This window comes from Drosophila mojavensis, unplaced genomic scaffold, assembly GCF_018153725.1.
Source record: "Drosophila mojavensis isolate 15081-1352.22 unplaced genomic scaffold, ASM1815372v1 contig_80, whole genome shotgun sequence".
Lineage (NCBI taxonomy): Eukaryota > Metazoa > Arthropoda > Insecta > Diptera > Drosophilidae > Drosophila > Drosophila mojavensis.
The window spans coordinates 11,155,523-11,174,451 of NW_025318906.1; the positions used below are offsets into that span (position 1 = coordinate 11,155,523).

At 45.4% G+C, this 18,929-nt stretch overlaps 6 protein-coding genes across 6 annotated transcripts; 4 read left to right on the forward strand and 2 right to left on the reverse strand.

Annotated features, from left to right (window-relative positions):
- Nucleotides 1-26: 26 nt before the first annotated feature.
- Nucleotides 27-5,717, forward strand: LOC6579472. The gene is made up of 3 exons (XM_002005331.4): nucleotides 27-721; nucleotides 3,744-4,127; nucleotides 4,201-5,717. Exons 1-3 carry the CDS (start codon nucleotides 699-701, stop codon nucleotides 5,582-5,584), a joined length of 1,791 nt encoding a protein of 596 aa, XP_002005367.3. The 5' UTR covers nucleotides 27-698; the 3' UTR covers nucleotides 5,585-5,717.
- A 435-nt stretch (nucleotides 5,718-6,152) lies between these two features.
- LOC6579474 lies at nucleotides 6,153-8,478 on the forward strand. The gene is made up of 3 exons (XM_044010483.1): nucleotides 6,153-6,574; nucleotides 6,639-6,844; nucleotides 6,905-8,478. The coding sequence occupies exons 1-3, from the start codon at nucleotides 6,219-6,221 to the stop codon at nucleotides 8,314-8,316; spliced, it is 1,974 nt and encodes a 657-aa protein (XP_043866418.1). The 5' UTR covers nucleotides 6,153-6,218; the 3' UTR covers nucleotides 8,317-8,478.
- On the forward strand, nucleotides 8,448-9,026 carry LOC6579476. The gene is made up of 2 exons (XM_002005335.4): nucleotides 8,448-8,553; nucleotides 8,619-9,026. Exons 1-2 carry the CDS (start codon nucleotides 8,448-8,450, stop codon nucleotides 8,915-8,917), a joined length of 405 nt encoding a protein of 134 aa, XP_002005371.1. The 3' UTR covers nucleotides 8,918-9,026.
- A 213-nt stretch (nucleotides 9,027-9,239) lies between these two features.
- Nucleotides 9,240-11,796, forward strand: LOC6579477 (dolichyl-diphosphooligosaccharide--protein glycosyltransferase subunit 2). Its single transcript, XM_002005336.4, has 4 exons — nucleotides 9,240-9,398; nucleotides 9,601-9,839; nucleotides 9,896-11,180; nucleotides 11,240-11,796. The coding sequence occupies exons 1-4, from the start codon at nucleotides 9,386-9,388 to the stop codon at nucleotides 11,614-11,616; spliced, it is 1,914 nt and encodes a 637-aa protein (XP_002005372.1). The 5' UTR covers nucleotides 9,240-9,385; the 3' UTR covers nucleotides 11,617-11,796.
- Nucleotides 11,797-11,881: 85 nt separating this feature from the next.
- Nucleotides 11,882-15,555, reverse strand: LOC6579478 (probable peroxisomal acyl-coenzyme A oxidase 1). The gene is made up of 8 exons (XM_002005337.4): nucleotides 15,018-15,555; nucleotides 14,091-14,250; nucleotides 13,929-14,025; nucleotides 13,675-13,870; nucleotides 12,703-13,615; nucleotides 12,533-12,638; nucleotides 12,318-12,470; nucleotides 11,882-12,246 (listed from the first exon to the last, which is right to left on the reverse strand). The coding sequence occupies exons 1-8, from the start codon at nucleotides 15,139-15,141 to the stop codon at nucleotides 11,986-11,988; spliced, it is 2,010 nt and encodes a 669-aa protein (XP_002005373.1). The 5' UTR covers nucleotides 15,142-15,555; the 3' UTR covers nucleotides 11,882-11,985.
- Nucleotides 15,556-15,678: 123 nt separating this feature from the next.
- Nucleotides 15,679-18,787, reverse strand: LOC6579479 (T-cell acute lymphocytic leukemia protein 1). Its single transcript, XM_002005338.3, has 3 exons — nucleotides 18,519-18,787; nucleotides 18,121-18,461; nucleotides 15,679-16,150 (listed from the first exon to the last, which is right to left on the reverse strand). The coding sequence occupies exons 1-3, from the start codon at nucleotides 18,592-18,594 to the stop codon at nucleotides 15,827-15,829; spliced, it is 741 nt and encodes a 246-aa protein (XP_002005374.1). The 5' UTR covers nucleotides 18,595-18,787; the 3' UTR covers nucleotides 15,679-15,826.
- Nucleotides 18,788-18,929: the final 142 nt, after the last annotated feature.

Below are 18,929 nucleotides of genomic sequence, written 5' to 3' on the forward strand. Positions count from 1 at the left end.
CGACAATTGCTTTGCACTTGACCTACATGGGCGACCGGAAATGGCGCCCAGTTCATGACAATTGAAAGGCGGCAGTCGAGGAGCTGTTGCTTTTGTTGTTGTTGCGTGTGGGCTGTGCGGAAATAATTTATCCAGATTGAAAATTGCGTTGCGAATCGTTAGCGGGGGCCCATCGGGCAGTCGAGCAGTCGGCTGGCGGATTAGGACAGCAGTGCGACTTCATTACGGATGCATGCAGGACACACGCGAAACGCTGACAGCCAGCAGCTGGGATCCAATCAATTGCATTATGCCATGAAATGGCATGTGCTTTGCCTCCTGACTGACTGACACCTACTACTACAGCGTGATTCGCGCGCACCCAGGGACACACAGCACGCACACTCACACACATGCAAACACAGCTGGCAGGAAAGTTTTTGGCGTGTGAAGTTGTACATTGGCTCAGTTGGGATTTACGATCCGTGTGGTCAAGTCGTGCTGTTGGCGCTCGAACAGCGCGAGGCATTTAGTTAGTCGCGCGGGGCGACGTCTTCCTCTGCCGCGAGGCTACTGCTACCACCTGGACATGGACAGTGGCCATCGAGCTTTAAGCCCCAACATGCTTACACCCAGACATTTTCAATTTCTGGTTCAAGTGCTGCCGTGTGCCAAGTACTAAAAGTGAAAAGTGAAAACTGAAAAGTGAAACAACAAAAATGGACTGGAAAGCCAGCGATGGGTAGAGTATAAACAAGACGCTATTCGAATATGTTTACTGCATGTCCATGGCCTTGGGCGATGCATTCACGTTAACATAATGCCGCATTCATGTCTCCTGCATTACGTATACGCCCTGTGGCGTGACATGCAAATGTTTGCTAAATGCCGCCCATAAATCTATATAATTATGTGCAGAGAATTGCGTGTACTTCTTGCTATAGGCATTGTTATTGTTGTTATTCCTTCTCAGTGCCGTAATTGCCAATTGATTAGCATATTTAAATGGGTTTGCGTTACGCCTGTGGCGACAGAGTTAAAAATAGCAAAAGCCTTCAAAGGTCATTTGGCATTGTCAAGATTAGAGCACTACTGGACGGACTAGTTACGAAAAACTAAATTGAAAAGAAAACAAAACAAAAAGGAAACGTGGAACAGGTCGACATTCAAATGCCCTTGCCGCAACTGAACTGGCTAAAGGGTTGACAAAATATGAGGTGGACATAAAAGAAGACTTTTCCTTTGTAAGACTACAGGAGGACTAGATTTGATCATCCTTGAATCTTAAATCTGGAATATATTCGATTCTCTGGATTATATTTAAGTATCTGATATATATTTGACTCTCTGAAATCTATTTAATATTCTAGAGCTTGATTCCTGGATTTGTATATTTTGCAAAGAAGATTAAGTCTAAAATTGAAAAGATTAAGTCTAAATTAAACATTTTTATCAGCTTTCATTTAGAATTGCTATGATTTATAAAACAAATTTCCACGTTCCCAAGATATAACTGAGTCTCAATATTTGCAGGGCATTAGCATTCGTTGCTTTGGCACATTTCGCCTATTTTTCGCCTTTCATTTATTACCTTGAGGTGGGCGGCGAATTGGGTCAGCCTTTTGGCACTCTGTTGCTATTAGAAGTTTTGGGCTCGACATGATTTGGGCGCCTGTCACACTCGCAGCTGGCCGCGCTGCAGTTGCTTGCGTTTGGGCTTGTGTCTGTTTCCGTTTCCGCTCCGCTCCGAGCCAGCGCAAGTCACGCACGCAATTACAGCTGCACTTGACAGCAGACCCTTTCCCTCTATTTTATTTCATTTTTGGCCACCAACAAAAAACTGATACCGAGCCGACGCTGAGCACCTGACGGCACGATTTTGATTAGAAATCATAATGCGCTAAATTGAACATGCGAATTTATTTTAAAGTGAATTTAGTATGCATAACTATGTTTGGATTGGGCATGGCGTGGTGGAAAGTATTTCAGATCGGAGCAGGTTCCTGTTAGGCGAGTGCATGACTCTAATGTTGCCTAGGTAAAAGTTTGCACTATATTCTATATATGAATAGTCAATGAATTCAATCAGTGGATTCATTATCATCAAAATCAGCTTTGCCCTAACTCTCCGAGAATCTTATAATTTATCTTTGCCTAAAGAGTTAGATAAAAGTCTCTTTTATTCTCTCTCTCCCTCTCTCTTTCTTAATCCTCGACTCCCACTGTCTTTTACTTTTCTCTCTCACACAAACCCCGTCTCCCCTTGCCGATGTTTGCTTTCTCTCTGTCCCTCTCTGTTTATCTGTTAAACTCCTTCTGCCTCTGCCCTTCCCTTTATCTCTCTCTCTCTTCATCTCCCTCTCCCTCTCCCTCTGCCTCTCTCTCTCTCTCTCTCTCTCTCTCTCTCTCTCTGTGTCTCTACCTAACTCTCTCACAATCTGCAACTCCGGCTCCTCTTAATCTACTGCCCATATATTTATATCAATTAAATGCCATGATATCATCCTAAGCTCATTCGCTTCGTTTGCTAAGTCCTCCCCTCCCCTCCCCGCCAGCCAACTGCCTGACACTCTTGGCATTTGCGCACAGCGTTCCAAGTTAAGATTGATGGTTTTACACATCGGAAGTGCAAGAAATAGCTGCAAATGCATATATGCAAATGCTGCGACTATTAAATATGCAAATGTGCCAGCCATAAATGAGAGCAAGAACAACAGCAGCAGCAGCAGCAGCAGCAACTGGAGCAGCCCGTTTGCAACAGGTGGGCATATTTCCATATGCATGCGAGGCAACGGTCAACAGCACGGTGGAGTGGGATGGTGTGGGGTCTACACAGGTGTATGCATTAACAAACTGCACTGCCTCACTGTAATTATCCACTTTTAATGGCCAATTCTAATGAGTCCTTGGCAATTGCAAAAGCAAAACCAATTTCCGCTTTAAGGCATTGCTCATGTGGCAGGTGGGCTAGCTGCACTGTTTATGGCTGCACTCTACGTAATTGACATCTATTGATTTTGAATAGCAGCAGCAGCAGCAGCGAATCCCTTTGCTTCTGATTCTCGTAAATATTCAAACAGAAACATTTTCCAATTTGTTGCAATTTGCTTTATTGTCTGTTTGTCTATTAGATGTGTGTGTGTGTGTGTGTGTGTGTGTGTGTGCCTAGCAACACATGCCAGCAGGTGTGCCAAGTTGCTTGTATGTGTGTTTGTTGTGTGCGTGCTGGCACGCTATGAAAACATTCCTTCAGAGGAGTTCCTAGCTAGAAACTTAGGAGGCGCATTGGTAGTATTATGCATAAGGCACCATTTGGGCTAAGGCATACTATCACAGCAAATATGTGTTCGTCTCTGCTATAATGGAGTGGGAAGAGTATATTGCTCCATAGTATGTCACCCTCAATCACCTCACTTGGCGCTCCATATAAAAATGCGTCTCTCACATCCAAATCCTTAAAGTGCCCAAATCTTGCACGTCTGACTTAACTGTTCACTGCAGATTTTTGAATTGCCATCAATAACTCCACATAGGGTATCTCCTAGTTGGGCACGCCGTTTCCTAGGAATTTACCCATAGCATATTTGTGCTTTTCTTGGCATTCTCTACGATTTAATTTCGATTCCCTGTTATTTGGTTCCAATGGCAACGCCAACGCCAACGCCAAACGTAGCCAAGACTCCCCCTCCCTGGCTGCCCCCACCCAACCCAGAATCGTGATTTTGCCAGGCCAATTTCTGGCTAACAATACATTCTGTCCGCAGTGTCGAGGCGGATTTCAATTGGAACCGTTCGTTCTCGGAGCCAGACCTCGCAGCCAGCCAGAGGCACAGCGATCGCTTCACAATCAAACATCTGCACGAGCATCTCGCCGTCGATGACCTCAAGTTCTTCCGTCGCCGTCAGCCGTTTCCGCAGCACACGCACAGCAACGTCTGTCTGTATGATAGCGAGGCGCCAGTGTTGTCCTTTGGCTCCTTGAAGTCCGAGTACCGTAAGCACTATTGTTGCCAGGGCCACGCCTACGCCCACGCCCACCCCCGAACACTGCTCAGGCGTGCCACATCGCTGCGGCTGGAGGGCTTGATGCAGCTGCTGTCGGAGCATCAGGATAAATATCACTGGTATACGCCCGAGGATCTGAAGTAGTAAGCAATCGTCTCTCTCTCTCTATATATATGATCGTAATTACATAATATATGTTGATGCTGTCTCCTTCAGTTCGCGCACATTTCCCGTGCGCAACCCGGAGAACCTGCAGCTGGGTGGCGCGAACGAGCCGGTGGTAATGAAGAGCTCATCGTATCTCACCTACCCCATGGTGGACAGCGGAGCTGAGATACTGCCCCGGCAAATGTTTCGCGACGACAAGGAGCAGCCATCGAATCGCTTGGCCAGCGACAAGTTTAAGCGTGACATAGCCGCCCAGGAGCAGCAGCGCTGTCATCTGCAGATGCGGGCACAGGGCACACAGTACGAGCCAACGCCGTCCGAGTATAAGCGGCAGTACGTGGAGCAGTTTCCCATCGAGAAGGCGCACTCGATACCGCAGATCAGCAGCATCAAGATGCAGGGCGAGTTCCATGCGGTGCCGGAGTACCAGGACAGCTTCAAGATGTATGCCAACTACTCGAAGAGTGCGCCCATCAAGAAGCACGACAATCTGCGCGTCTCTGGCTCCGAGCAGGAGCAGCGGCCGCCCGTGGAGAGCGGCAGCGACTTGCCCGAGTATCGCGATAAGTTCAATGTCCCACCCAAGCACATGGCCAAAGAGAAGCCCCTCAAGACGGACGATCATTTGCGGCCGCGTGGCGAATTCACCAAGGAGGTGCCGGAGTACTACGAGAGCTTCCGTGATCCGCACATCACCGAGATGCCGGAGCGTGGCAAGGTGCGTGAGCCGTACCTGCGTCTGCGTGGCAAGATCGAATTCAATCCAGAGTATCGCAACAACTACCAGGACTTTCCACGATCGCGGCCCGTGGTGCGCAAGCCCGTCTCCTCATTTCGTTTGCCCACCAGCAACAGCAACCAGAACACTACCAACAACAACAACAACAACACCCCCAGCACCACCACCGCCACCGCCAACAGCACAAGTCCACGCATGGATCGAGAGCCCGCTGCCAGTTGCTTGACAGCCGATGAGCTAACTGCCACGCCCGAGTATCGACGCGCCCAATACAATTACCAGCTGCGGGAACGGGACCGAGAGCGTTCACGTGAGCTGATTGCTCCACCTGGTAATCTGCGCAAGAGCTCGGACTCTTCGCTGGATGCTGCGCAGGTGCAGACGAAGCGACGGCCAGCGCGACAGCGCCAGCTGAAGGAGGCGCCCCCGCCAGCCCAGCCCGTGGTGCCCAGCTTCGAGGATGTGGCCACTGGTGGCGCCAAGAAGCCAGCTCGATATGGACGACGCGGCTCCGTGCTGCAGAATGCGGCCAAGTGCCGTGACAAATCTTCCATCATTGAGGGCAATCCCAAGTATGCCGTGGGCTGTCGCCGCTCGAAGCAGAGCACAGAGAATCAACAGGATTCGTTCGTGGTGCTAGATGAGCCATGCAAGCCTTCCAATTGGATGAAAAAGACGTGGTATGATTCTTAGGCAAGTTCAACAAGCAATCGCAATTAAATAAAGAATTTACTTATATACAATTATGAAGTATGATATTCCTATAAAGTATTTTGGGTGGGTTAATATATATTGTTCTTCTATTACTAAACGGGAGTAGCGGATATTTCTTTTTTACAGATATAGTATTCCATCGGAATGCTTCTCCCATAGATTTAGGGGCTTAGATCTGCATATATAGATGCTCTTCAGATAATAATTTCTCTAGCTACTTCTCACTTTCGTATGCATAATGCATAGAGCTCCAGTCAACTAAAAACCATCAACAATGCAAATTAATAGAGTCCGGCATACATAACCTGCATTAACCACTCTCAACGCTTCTCTCCCGCTCTTCTCCCTGCACATTCTCAACAATTGCGCTTGCAAACATAAACAAGCCTTGGCGTTCTCCACACGAGACTCATTCAAGCGGTTTTATCTAATCAGCGCCCTAAGCACACATACGCATACGCCCAATTGATAAGCGTGCCCAGAGAGCGTTGCTTACTCATAGGAACCGTAGTATCATCCGAAATTTCGCATTTGAAACATGTAAAACGCAGTTGAACAAAAACTCGAACGGAAATCACCCAGGATATAGATTGATTCGGTTTCTTTTGATAATATGACCACGGAGCTGGGCCATGCAGCCAGTCCGCCAGGTCACATCCTGGGCTACACGATACGCAGTCGCACTCGCATCTATGTGTCCTACATAATACCCACATGCCTGGGGCTCCTGGTGTACATGCTGCAAACATCAACCGACCTGGCCCTGAGCTATCAGCACTTTCGTAGGCACGAGCCGGGCTATGGTGCTGGCACCCTGGTGCTGGTGCTGCTGCCACCACTGCTCACCTATGTGCTGGTGCTCAGCTCCAAAGAGCAGCGCAGCAGCGCGAGCGCCAGTCGGAGTAAGTGTATGGGCTGCAGCTTGGGTTTGCTGCAGCTGCTGTTCTTCCCATTCGCCGTGGTCTACAGGTGAGTCATAAATTGACTAATGAAATATTTGAGGAGTCATTGATTTGCATAATACGCTAACCAGGTTCACCATGCGCTTGTTTTGGTCCGTGGAGGCGCTGTACCATGCGGATGATGACGTGGAGCGTATGAAGTGCTTAGGGAAGGTAACGCAAACATCCAACATTGAGCTATATCTGCTCATCCAGGCATATGCACAGGCGGCGCCACAGATCATCTTGCAGATGTACCACATGCTCACCCAGGACATCTTTCGCAACTATGAGACAAGTGAGTTGAGAGATTTGCCTTCAATCCGCACATGGTTGGGCTAACTGTCTTCCTTTGCAGCCACCTTGCAGAGTATGTGTCTGGTATTTGCAGCCATTGATCTGGCTGGGATTACAACCACCTATCATCGCATCGAAAGCCAACGGCGCGTGGGTCGCAACTACCCCTGGGCAACGCCGCAGCAGGTGGAAGCCCAACGCTGCCGGCTGGAGCAGAATGAGCGGCTATGCGGAGAGGCGGAGCGCAGAAAACGGGAGTCGGAGCGTTCAGTGGCCACAAGTTTTCCGCAATCGGAGAAGATCATGGCGAACTTTCATGCCCGTCAGGAATCGGGCAGTCAGATTGAGACGTCAGCAGTTGGCAGCCACGAGTTGCACGTAGCTGGACACGATGAAGTGGATAACGACGCTGTGGAGAAGCTGGAGATAATAGCTATGCTACACCCGCCCACAAGCACTGCTGCTGGCAATGTCACAGACGATGATAAGATGCATCAAGCTCGACCCAAATTGCACTTACACCGCGACGAGCTGAAGCACTTGGATAGCATTGAGGTGCTGGACACAGTGCCAGAGACGCCAGCTCCACCGCCGCCACCAGCCACAGCGCCAGCAGCGCTGCCCATGCTGCGGATGCCTACAGAGAATGATCCGCCTGCAGCGCCAGATCTGCGACGCACTGAATCGGATACGGGATACAGAAGAAGCAAACGCATTACACGTCCCCTCTCACAGTTGGAGACGTTCAAGGATATGCTGCTTGTGAATGCTCAGCTGTACATTAAGGACCACGTGCCACGGCCACCCAAAGTGCTCATTGGACGTGTGGATGAGGAGCCCAACTCCGATGAGCGTACCCCCTTGGTGGTGGCACAGACTCCAAAGGGCACGCCCTTGACGCCCAAGGACGTGGTCGACTTCTACTTTCCACGGCCCACAAAGATTGTGAACGGCATCCAGCAGGATGACTTCGCTGGCCGCACCGTTGCCTTCTTCGGCTGGATAGCCTTCATCATAATGCGCATGCTGTCGCTGGCCACCTTCTGCGTCTTCTACCCGCGCGCCTTCTTCATTGTAGTGGGCGTGCACTACGCCTTGATGCTGGCCGCTTTAGCGCTTGAGACGCGCTGCCGTGTTAGCTGGAATCGCTGTCTGTTCTACCTGCTGCTTGGCTACATTTACATTTTTGTGCTGATCGAGCTGCGAGTGTGCTTCAAGAGTATACGACGTTGGTATATCTCGTATCTGGTGCTTGTGCTGGCGGAGAACATAACAATGACAGCCATTTGGTATGGCAACGAACAATTCGAATCCTGGTGGTTTGGTTTCATTTGGGAGTGGATTGTCTACAGCGGCATTCTGTTCCTCGCCACCATTGTCGTCTACTACTGCATACTTCGTCCCAAAGACGTAACGCTCATCGTCGAGGAAGACGAGGCGCCGCCTCAACAGTCAGAGCAATCGGTTGCCTAGCTGCCTCGTTGTCAAGCTACAAATGTGTTTGCCCTGCCGAAGCATTCAGTCAAACACTTTTCATTGCTCGCATCACAAACCTATTTACTAAATAAATAAATTATTTTCGTTAGCCTTAAAAAACGCCTAAAATGGATCAGGACGAAAGCTTTCGCATCAAGGGCAAAGGACCCTGCATTGCAGAGCGCACCGAAACGCAAGAGAGTTTTGGAGTACCTTACAGAAATAAGATACTTAGTAACTAACTGCCTAAACTATCAATAAAAGTTCGGTTTAAGTAAGTTGCGACTATATTATTACAGCTACGCGGGCGAATCTCATGAAGAAATTTCTGTGGAAGGAACTTCTAGATGAATACAATCGACAGAATTTAGTTGTACCTGATTTGGGACCCAATCACACTGAATATTTTGAGAACTTCTGCAAAGATAAGCCGCCAGAGGACGAGGAGCGTTTGGAATTGCGTATTAACAAATATCCTCTGTATTGTACCACGCCCATAACTCTTTGGAATCATGAGGGCGATCCTACGAAAACTTTTAGAGTTAAATATTCCATAACCAGGCCATTGCAGGAATGTACTGAGAAGTTTGGACAGTAAATAGAAATTCACGTTATTATTTAGTTCAGTTTGAATGTTTTGTGTGAAATTTTGCATTACTATAGCAACGAGCTTATGCGTAAATTAAATACAGTTTAGTTTAAGTTAATTAAAACTTTAATCGAATAAGCAATAACCAATTTTATTTAATGCACATTTAGATATAAAAATAAATAAAAATTAATTCTAAATTAACGCATAAAATTGTAAATTTAAATTAACGCATAACATTGCCATCACATTAATCGATAAAACGACTAGTTTACATTGCGTGCAAATGTGTACACACTTTTTGTGCGTGTTTTGTAATGCCATCTCTAATGTTCACAGCTAATAGACAACACTGTCGCTGACGTGTCTGTAAAAAATATCGAAGCTGAAACAGGCGGAGCAGGGCTATTTACTCGTTTTTTATTTATTATCCTATAGCATATAAGGTGCGTTTCACAACGCTACACATATAGGACAATGCTTAAAATAGGTAAGTCATAATTTACCATTATAAATTGATGTCAGAGTGAAGGGGTCCTCGTGTGTGTGCAGCAGAAACGCCGGCATAGGCGCTGTCGCGCTGTCTCGTTCTCTGTCTCACTTGCCGGCGTCGACGTTGACTGTGCGTTTTTGAAACTTGTCCAACACATTTTTCCACAGTATTATAATCATTTTTCTTTCTGCTACAATAGCCTTTACGCTTCTATGTGTACTCTGCGTCGCTGCAACGACTTGGAGTGCGCGCACCGTCGATAGCCATTTGGGGCCAAAGGATCTCACCCGCCTGCAAAAAGTCTTTGTTGATGGCCTTAGTTCCAACGATCTACAAGCGATTTTCTTTGCCAGCCTAAACATTGAGACAACTGATGCTGCGACAAAGGAAACGCTCTGCAAAAAGATTGTTACGTTACATACAGAATCTAAACTAAATGTAGGTATAGTAATAGATGAGTTTTTCTTTTATTTTAACCTTTGGCCCGCTTGCAGAACTTTGAGAAGGACTACTACCTGATTGGTGCCAACAGGAATTTGCATTGCGCCACAAAGATCCCTGAAGCACTGTTGTCGAAGGTCTACAGCTCGTTGGATTCGGAATTGGCCACCACACAGGAAATTTACTATCGTTTAGCGACGCACAAAGCACTCGGCGTCCAGGTTAGCGAGGCAGCGCAGGCGAAAATTGTGAAACGCTTGCAGGAGGTGCTGAAAAAGGATGACACACTCAGCGGTCTGGGCTATGCATTTAATGTGGCTATCCAGCTCGGCCCTAGTGCCAGTTTCATTGTCGACCGCACCGAGGACGCTATTGTTCAAGCTGACGAAGTTGATGGCCGACTGCTGCAATTCGAGGGTGGACTAAGCATCACCGCCTTGATACTAAACGGCGTTTTTGGTGTGTCGAAGGCTTTTAACAAGCCAGCACCTGTTACAGCTGACCAAGCTGTTAAATTTGCCAACTATTTGCTGAGTCGCCGCTCGGTGCAAACTGCCAAGGGAGCTCATGTGCTAATTGAGGCGCTAAAAACAATCAGCAGCGCGGACAAAGTATCACCCATCTGCATACAGCTCATTGGAAATGGACAACTGGAGGCCCAGTCGCCAACTCTGAATGTAGCAATTGTTGATTTGCTCGGCAAACCCCTGTCGCCACCTGTGACGAGCCTCAGTGCAAAGATTAGTGTGAAGAAGGATGGCTCTGTGTTGGCAGAAAAGATTCAGTTGGTATCGAAGTCTTCAGACAAAACCACCTATGCGGCGGATTTGAGCAGCCTGAAGCCAGGTCGCGGCATATACCAGGCGGAGTTGAACGGTGACGGCGTTTATAAACAAAAACTGCAATTTAAGGTGTTGGGACGTGTCAAGGTACAGACTCTAGAAGTGGGCATTGCCGAATCCGATGCCAGTGCAGCCACACGTAAGCAAAGCGTCAGCTACCCCAACAAGCTGAAGGATACCCTTACGGCGGACAGCACACAGAAGCTGCTACTTAAAGCGCTGCTAGTCGATGAGAGCACCAGCAAACCCATTGCAGTGCATCAGGCATTTGTGCGTCTGCATAACCAGGAAACAAACAAAGAGATCATATTCGTAGCTGAACAGGATAGCAGCAAGGCATACAAGTTTGACATGGACGTGGGCAATCAGGGCAAGAATTTCAATTTCCAAAATGGCTTGTATAACATTTATCTGACTGTCGGCGATGCTTCGTTGTCCAACTCCTTCGAGTGGCTATTGGCTGATGTGCAGCTGAAATTTAATCAGCCAGACAGAGGTAAGTGTAGTTGTTGCTCATAATTATTTTATTCTAATTAAATTCAATACTTTCCACAGATGTCAAACCCAGCCATGTGAATGGACCTCTGCCAGAGATCGAGCATCAATTCCGCGTGCCCGATAAGCGTCCGCCCCGCATTGTGTCGGATATCTTCACTGGCCTGTGCATAACGCCCCTTGTCCTGCTCTTTGTCTTCTGGGCTAAATTGGGCATAAATGTGTCGAACTTTACATGGTCACCCAGCACGATTGGCTTCCATTTGGGCTTTGGTGGCATCTTGGCGCTCTTCTTTGTTTTTTGGCTGCGACTGAACATGTTCCAGACACTGCGCCTGCTCATACCAATCGCAGTATTCACATTCCTCTGTGGCAATCGACTGTTGCGACGACTCTATGCACAACGTAACGCCAAGAATCCAGCTGGTGCTTCATAAGCGACATTACCGAGGGCTTTAAGGCTGTGCTCTATTCAGCATTCGATAATTAGATCAAAATTAGCCAGCATCAAGAACTGCTAATTGAGGATATGTGTTGCAGTCACACTCTCTATCTAACAAACTATAATTAAAACCAATCTTTAATAAAGCGTTTAGTGTAAGCTCTATTAAAACACACAACCAAGACTTCACATAATACATGTACTTTGGACTATACAATATTGAGGAGAGGATGCACAATAAGGAGTCAAGTAGCACAGTATAAAATATACAAATAAGGTTTAATAATATTTACAAATACGACGACATAACAATCATATGAGAGTTTCGAAATACTCCCGAAGGAAGAAAACAAATAACATTATATTACAAATGAGCCTTCATGAAGGGCTTCAGGTATTTGTGAAACGATTCGTTCACCGGCTCCTTGTTGAGTGGGTTCTTCTTAATGGACTCAAATATGTGATCATACACTTTGCCATCGTATGCACCCAATGCTGAGTCCAAAACGCGATCGTGCAAATCAAAGCTATCGACCAAAGCGACGGCATTGGGGCGTAATCGCTTCAGACAGCTTTCCAATCGCATTTCCAATTTGGTGACATCCGCATCAGTAAACTCAATGAACTACAATTTGTGCCGGTTAGTAATAGCACTTTCTCGTATATCTTAACTAGATAAGATAATGTCTTACTCACCCGTAAAAAGTCACCAATGCGGTTAAGGCACGCATCGACGAGGTAGAGCTCCAGCACCACCTTTAGCACGTCAGCCAGTGCCGGCGAAACCTGTTTCGAAATAGCCGTGAGCTCTGTGTACGCGGTTTGGGCCAAGAATGCGCGTCCGTGTAGCTAAAAGTCGACTTAGATTTAGTATATGAATGAGCCATATAATAATTATTATTCCTGCTTACATCTGCGGCGCCTGTCAAGAAGATGCCACTGAGATTGGCGGCCACCTCCGTACTGTGGCCCTGTCGGCGACGCATTTCGATCTGTTCATAGGCGACGCGTGTTTTGCTATAAACATAATATTTAGATTGAATTACATATAATATTTTTAAGTTTATGTAACTGCACTTACTTCGCTGCCACAAATTGGAATGCCTTCACGATTGACTCCAGCGTACAATCGAAATTAACAAATTGTTTTAGCTTGATAGCTTCGTTGATGTAGGCCACGGTTGGTACCAGTTTCTCACCGGCCAGCGCCTGGCCATAGACCTTGACCAGATAACGCGCCGTTTGAAGCAGCATTACCGTGTTCTCGCCCTCGTACGTACAGACAGCTGTTGTCATGCCATAGATAGCGGGGAAATTTGAGCAGTCCATGAAGCCATGACCGCCGCATGAGAGACGACATATTTCCACGCCGGCTGAAGCATCAGCGCTGCAAATGGCCTTTAGACAACAAGCGAGCGCATGCATCTCAGGCAGGCGCTCCAGGTTGCCTTGCTCCAATTCGCCGGAGAGTACATTGTACATGTTCCATATAGTGTCGCCCGCTATCTTAAACACAATTGCCTTGGATATCTGCGGGAATACCTTCAGCTGCTGTGTCGTATGGTCCATGATCTGAGGTTCTGGCTCTTTGGGATCAATGGGACTCTGTCGCCGAACTGCGGAATAACGTGTCGCAATGGTCGATGCTTTAGCCAGGCTGTGAGCAGTGTCCCTGATGAGCACACAACGCACAAACATCATGGTGCCATAGGTGAGAACACTATTCTTGGGCGCCACATAGGTGCCATCGGGCAGCACCTGTTGGTTCTTCATTAGCATGTGGTTCAGCGGCACACGCACATTCTTCAGGCCCAGATAGCCATTGTTGACACCCTTCATGCTCAGTTTGGTGCCAATGTCGCCAATGTCAATGCCTGGCATGGGCTGATGCGTTTCCATGTGTCTGAGCTGCACAATAAACGGAGCCAAACCACGGAACTCGCCCTTGGTGTATAGCTGTGCCACCACAACAGCATAGTTCGCCGTGTGACCCACTGCAAATATTCAAGTTGAAGTCACTCGATATAATCTATATAGTTGGGAGGCTACTTACAGCCGCCAGGCCACCATTTGTATGCAGTCATCGTCGGAGTATTGATCACAAATTCTTGCGTGCTGGCATCGTAATCAGCGCGCGTTTCCAAGCCACGCAGGAAGGTGCCGTGTCCCAGCTCGGTTTGGGCATAGGTTCCAATTATTTCACAATCCCAAGCCTTAGGCAGCCACTCGACCTGCTGTTCCATAGTGCCCTAAAAAGATCAATTCCACATTGAACCAAGTCTTAATTGAGGCGAAGCTAACTCTAACCTGACCCATAATTGTGGGAACAAACATTACATAGTGAAGCGACATGGGATTGCCCTCCTTCAGCAAAGCAGCGCCCAATGAGCCGCCAAGCAGAGCACTGTTGAAAGAGCATATCAAATATATCAATCATATGAATAATAATATAAATATTAAAATACTTACGCATATGTATCCACGCCATCCTCGCCATCAGCACGCAGCTTTCGTATCTTCTCGCCAATGAGACAGGCTTTGCGTAAACTGTCCTCATAGAGCTCCTTGTGGGACATGTATGATGTGGGCAGTTTATCCATCAACGCAGGATCCTCGAGAAACAATTTCTCTGTAATTGGTGGTCAAGTACATGCGCACGTAAGTAGTTTATCTAGCTTTCAATTAATCATATACTCGAGCTACTGGTATTTTCTATTATTGGCTACAAGCGATTAATCCAAATTGAATGGACGTATGTAGATAAGGCTTATCAAAAGAACGCACGATTTATAACATTCTTAACTACTTTTGAGTAATATGAACTATGTGACTTGAAAAGTAAACTCAAAGTCTACCAATTACCGCTAATGATAGAATACGAAATCGATTTAGTTTAGGATGCTGTCACTTGAACAAAGTTCAATAGCCTTGTTTACATTATCAGTCTCACAGTTCCACTTGTTGCATTTATCATGCGATAACGATTATTAAGTGTAAAATTTGCATAAATCGTTTAGGTTAAATACCGTCGCTGATTAATTATGAATGAGTAAAGGAGAGAAGATACCGATCACAACAAAGACGCCAAGAGGGCCGGTCAAGGGTTGCCCGAAAAGTTGCCAAAACAGGCACACAGCGAAAATATATCACCTGTCTGTTTAATTAACAAGGTTCAAAAGTTAACTTGACAACAACTTGTTTATTGCGCCATGTTTGAATGTACATATAGCTGTTAGCTCCCATTGTATTTGCTTTGTCATGCTACTGCAACAGCAGCTTAACTGCGACTTGCCACTGAGCAAGCTAGAGACTCGCTCTTTAAGTCTAGCTTATAGAAAAAACCAGTTAATCGCACAGAGTAAATTTTAAAGTACGCTTAAGCGCGAATCGACTTACCCAAGGCTTTCTTCTCTTTGTATTTCTCAACGCCACCAGCCCAAAAAATTGAAAACTCTTGCGGATCAAAGGTCGCCGTATTACGCTCCTTTTGCAAATCTGGATTAACTTCCAATGCAGGCATTTTGCTTGATATATATAAGCAGCAGCAACAACAACAAACAGAAACGGGTTCAAATCAAGTTTTATTTTTTAACAATTCTCTCTGGTATTTATACACAAAGAAAACTTTCACGTGTGTCTTCTACGACGAGCGAGTACTAACTAAATATATTGTGGAGCCGACCTCAATGTGTATTGGCTTTTGAAAGCACAGTTTATGCATACGGATGTTCGCTCGAATCTTATCTGCTCGCCTCAGTGAACTTTAACCGCGTGCACTTTGAGAAATATAGATGTATGTACTCATTTTTTTCGTCTACTTCTGCGAAAGATTATTGTCGATAGTTGTAGTTAATCAAGTTTTTGTTGTTGCGCCATATGAGCGGATACTCATAATCTATTGTTGATAAATCCGTTATTGTTATTGTGCTGAGCCTCTTTGTTTGTGTACAGTCAGCTGTTTGCCTGCAGGGCTGGAGCGTGAAATACTGTGCATACAGCGCTGCCAGACTGTTAAGAAATTCAAATGTATCAACAGTTCGATTTTCCGTTACTTTTATTTGTGTTTATTAACTAATTTTTTACAGCTTAAAACACTATTCTAATCTTTGGCTTAGTAAATTACATAACATACATACATACAGAAAATAGAATAAAATCACGATACTAATACGAGTTTCGGTTAGAACACATAGCGATATAAATGTCTAAAGGCTATTCGCCTGACTGCTGGATATTGTAATGCCCCGCTGATGTTGTGCCAAACCAGAAGATTCATAAGCGCAGCATCCATTAATAGAGCGTGACTGGTCCAATTGCAAACCCCCCATTTCAGTGGGATACCAATGCGCTTCGTGTAGCTGGCCATAGTTAGATTCGACTGCCATCTGCGGCTCATTGCGTGCAGTCTTGGGATACGCTTGAATCTGTGAATTCTGCCAATCCATGCGCGTAGAGCTCAATGTCAGGTTGGAATTGCTGTGCCGATTGTGACCTTGTTGCAAGTGCTGATGGAACTCAAAGGGCCAGCTCTGTAAAAATGATAAATAATTTGCAAGTGTGAACTTTAATACTGGATTCAAACTACAGTCTCAAGTATGATATATAATGAGTTGTTAAGGGGTAACCGCACACAGCTATAAATGGAACAATATGACGACAGCGACAGCGCCATTGTTTGTTTATACAATTTTGATTGTTTTTAGTGGCTCTTTGAATGAAATGTTTTCATAGTTGAACAATAACATCGTCATTAACGTATCTATAAAAACATAAACAGTCCAAAGACAGAAGACACTCATCGGCAGCCTGGGTTAACCAATGGGTAATGCCTTGCAATGGTCTGTCTGTCTCTCTCTCTCTCTCCCTCTTATGGTATCTTTTCCTTTACTTCTCACTCACTCTCGCTCTCCCTCGCTATATTTTCTGAAATTCCCAGCCCTCAGCCAAAAGGCGGCGCGTGCGACTGAGCTAAATTAGGGTGCCGTAGCTGCTTAGGAAGCTACGCTACGATCCTGTCAAATGCAAACAAAACACTGCCACCATATGGGCACAAGACGCCGCCCGAATATAATATTTGCTCAACATTTTTCACTCATTCAACTTCAGTGAATGCATAAACAATTGCCTGTATTCGAATTGGTAGAATTTTTATAAAATTTTGTGGGTAATTCCATAATAGAGGCAAATAAGCTATAAGGGAATATGCAACTATATATAATCATACTTTGAATATAAGAAACGTTATACCTCTTTTTAATGAAAGTCTATCTGTTTTATATAGCCTATATAAAACCAATCGCCCAGATAGGTGGAGATTCTATACGATAGCATATTTTAGAATATAAAAATACAGCTAGATATCACAAATATTATATTTATATTACATATATATATTTTCAAGCTCCCTATTCCTTTGTTTGTTCTACGATTGCTGTTGTTCCCTATCGCTTTATAGGATATTTACGATTTGATCAGTCTCTGACTATAAAATGCTGATTTGCTTTAATTACATACTACGGACTATTTAGCTAAGAGTCGACAGAGACGACAGTTTTCCCTTGCATGTCATTCATTCACTCTTTGGCTTTGCTTCAAAGTCGTGCATCTTTAAAAATAACAAGAAATACTGGCGAAGAAATAACCAATGTTCCTCTCCTATGCCGCACCTCTCGAGTCGCTCGCCACGAGTAGGCGACGGCGACGACGATGGCGATGTCGATGCCTCCGTGTGAGTCTGTCACTCATATTTAGTATTTTTGAAATTCACAAAAGTATCTGATTACAGGAAAGCCAGACACAAACTGAAATCACAAAATGTGATTTGTTGTACTTAAAATTGGTAAGGAGGTTGGAAAGGGGGACTCTACACCTACACAAGGTATAGAAGTACTTGAACAGATGTTGCTCAACAGAAAATGAATATATAAATATATGATTTTAGATTATGTGTGTACAAATATGCTCAAGCTAGAGGAGAAAAGGAAATATTTTCAAATTATATTATAAAGGCAAACAATTGACCTATGAATTTACCTACTTGAAACTGTAAGAGTAATATTGAAATATTGCAATTAAAAATTTGGGGCTTTTATAATAATACCATATCAGATCACATCAGATCATAGCTAGACAATTACCAATGTAAATGGATTGCCGTTACAACTCCTAATAATAAATAATATTCGATTCAATGATATTTTAATTGGGTTAATTGCGATCTGTCGCATGTCTGACAAGAAACCAAATGAATTTTGAGCCTATCAACGCCATCTTTCATAACTGAGCGCTGACACCTGTCACAAAAAGACGCGGTCCAGCTGCAAGTACCAGCAGCTAAGAAATATGTATATATTGTAGACATATGTGTACATATGTATAGGTGTACATCGCAATGCCAATGCAACGCTAAGTGGTGCCACTGACATCACTTATACGCTCCATAGCCACAGGCACTGGCACAGGTCGAGAAAGTTAACAGAGTTTGCCGAGTGAGACTTACCATGCCGAGTTGTCCAGCATTGTGGAAATTGAAATTTGTCGCTGTGCCGCCGGCTGAACTGGCACAATCTGCTGCCAGATTTCGCGTATCCAGCGCATCGGCTATGGAAGCAGCGGCAGCACTTGGATTGGCATTCGGACTGCCGCTGCCTGTCTCGACGGCGTTAATTAGCTGCTTAATGTAGAGCGTGGCCAAACGTAATGTATCCAATTTTGAGAGCTTCGTGTCCGGCGGAATGTTGGGCAATTTGGTCTTCAAACGACCATACGCACTTGACAGCACTCGCATGCGCATACGTTCCCTGGCATTGGCCGCATTCCGTTGCACCGGCGGCTGGGAACCTTTGGGAGTTTTTAGTTGAAGATTATTTAACATAGATAATTCCCAATTGTGCTTACTATGCGAGCTGGCATCCTCATCGAAGTCATCGTCGTACAATTCCAGTGGGCTGGAGGCGCGCTTTTTGCGTGGCATTAGATAATCTGTATTGCTTTCAATTATAAACTTTCCGATAACTCCGAATTTTCTGTTCTTCACTTTTACTAAGGCAAACTTTATGGTTCACAATCTTTAAGAATTATTTAATTATTTGCGAGTGTAATTTCTCTAGCGCGTCTTGCTTAAGATCGTCTAGTTTGAACCGTCTCGCAGCACTTATAAAACACATCTGAATATATCGCTCAGAACATCTTCCTTTTTACACACGCACTCATTCCTCTCGATCTCACTCTCTTCGATCTCTTGCTCTCGTCATATTGCCTATTTTTGGCACTTGTGGGCGTGCCCCTGTTCCGTAATAGTTCTCAGCG

Excerpts from the sequence above, each read along its gene's own strand:
- LOC6579477 (XM_002005336.4), top strand. Across the intron at positions 9,840-9,895 it reads ATACAGAATCTAAACTAAAT|AACTTTGAGAAGGACTACTA; the intron begins GTAGGTATAGTA and ends GCCCGCTTGCAG. Across the intron at positions 11,181-11,239 it reads ATTTAATCAGCCAGACAGAG|ATGTCAAACCCAGCCATGTG; the intron begins GTAAGTGTAGTT and ends TACTTTCCACAG.
- LOC6579472 (XM_002005331.4), top strand. The coding sequence starts at position 699 with ATGGACTGGAAAGCCAGCGATGG. Across the intron at positions 722-3,743 it reads GACTGGAAAGCCAGCGATGG|TGTCGAGGCGGATTTCAATT; the intron begins GTAGAGTATAAA and ends TTCTGTCCGCAG. Across the intron at positions 4,128-4,200 it reads ACGCCCGAGGATCTGAAGTA|TTCGCGCACATTTCCCGTGC; the intron begins GTAAGCAATCGT and ends TGTCTCCTTCAG.
- LOC6579478 (XM_002005337.4), bottom strand. The coding sequence starts at position 15,141 with ATGCCTGCATTGGAAGTTAATCCAGATTTGCAAAAGGAGCGTAATACG. Across the intron at positions 13,616-13,674 it reads CAAATGGTGGCCTGGCGGCT|TGGGTCACACGGCGAACTAT; the intron begins GTAAGTAGCCTC and ends GAATATTTGCAG. Across the intron at positions 12,471-12,532 it reads TCTTGACAGGCGCCGCAGAT|CTACACGGACGCGCATTCTT; the intron begins GTAAGCAGGAAT and ends GTCGACTTTTAG.
- LOC6579479 (XM_002005338.3), bottom strand. The coding sequence starts at position 18,594 with ATGCCACGCAAAAAGCGCGCCTCCAGCCCACTGGAATTGTACGACGAT. Across the intron at positions 18,462-18,518 it reads TGAGGATGCCAGCTCGCATA|GTTCCCAGCCGCCGGTGCAA; the intron begins GTAAGCACAATT and ends AAACTCCCAAAG. Across the intron at positions 16,151-18,120 it reads ATGCTGGACAACTCGGCATG|AGCTGGCCCTTTGAGTTCCA; the intron begins GTAAGTCTCACT and ends TCATTTTTACAG.
- LOC6579474 (XM_044010483.1), top strand. The coding sequence starts at position 6,219 with ATGACCACGGAGCTGGGCCATGCAGCCAGTCCGCCAGGTCACATCCTG. Across the intron at positions 6,575-6,638 it reads CCATTCGCCGTGGTCTACAG|GTTCACCATGCGCTTGTTTT; the intron begins GTGAGTCATAAA and ends TACGCTAACCAG. Across the intron at positions 6,845-6,904 it reads CTTTCGCAACTATGAGACAA|CCACCTTGCAGAGTATGTGT; the intron begins GTGAGTTGAGAG and ends CTTCCTTTGCAG.
- LOC6579476 (XM_002005335.4), top strand. The coding sequence starts at position 8,448 with ATGGATCAGGACGAAAGCTTTCGCATCAAGGGCAAAGGACCCTGCATT. Across the intron at positions 8,554-8,618 it reads TTACAGAAATAAGATACTTA|CTACGCGGGCGAATCTCATG; the intron begins GTAACTAACTGC and ends ATATTATTACAG.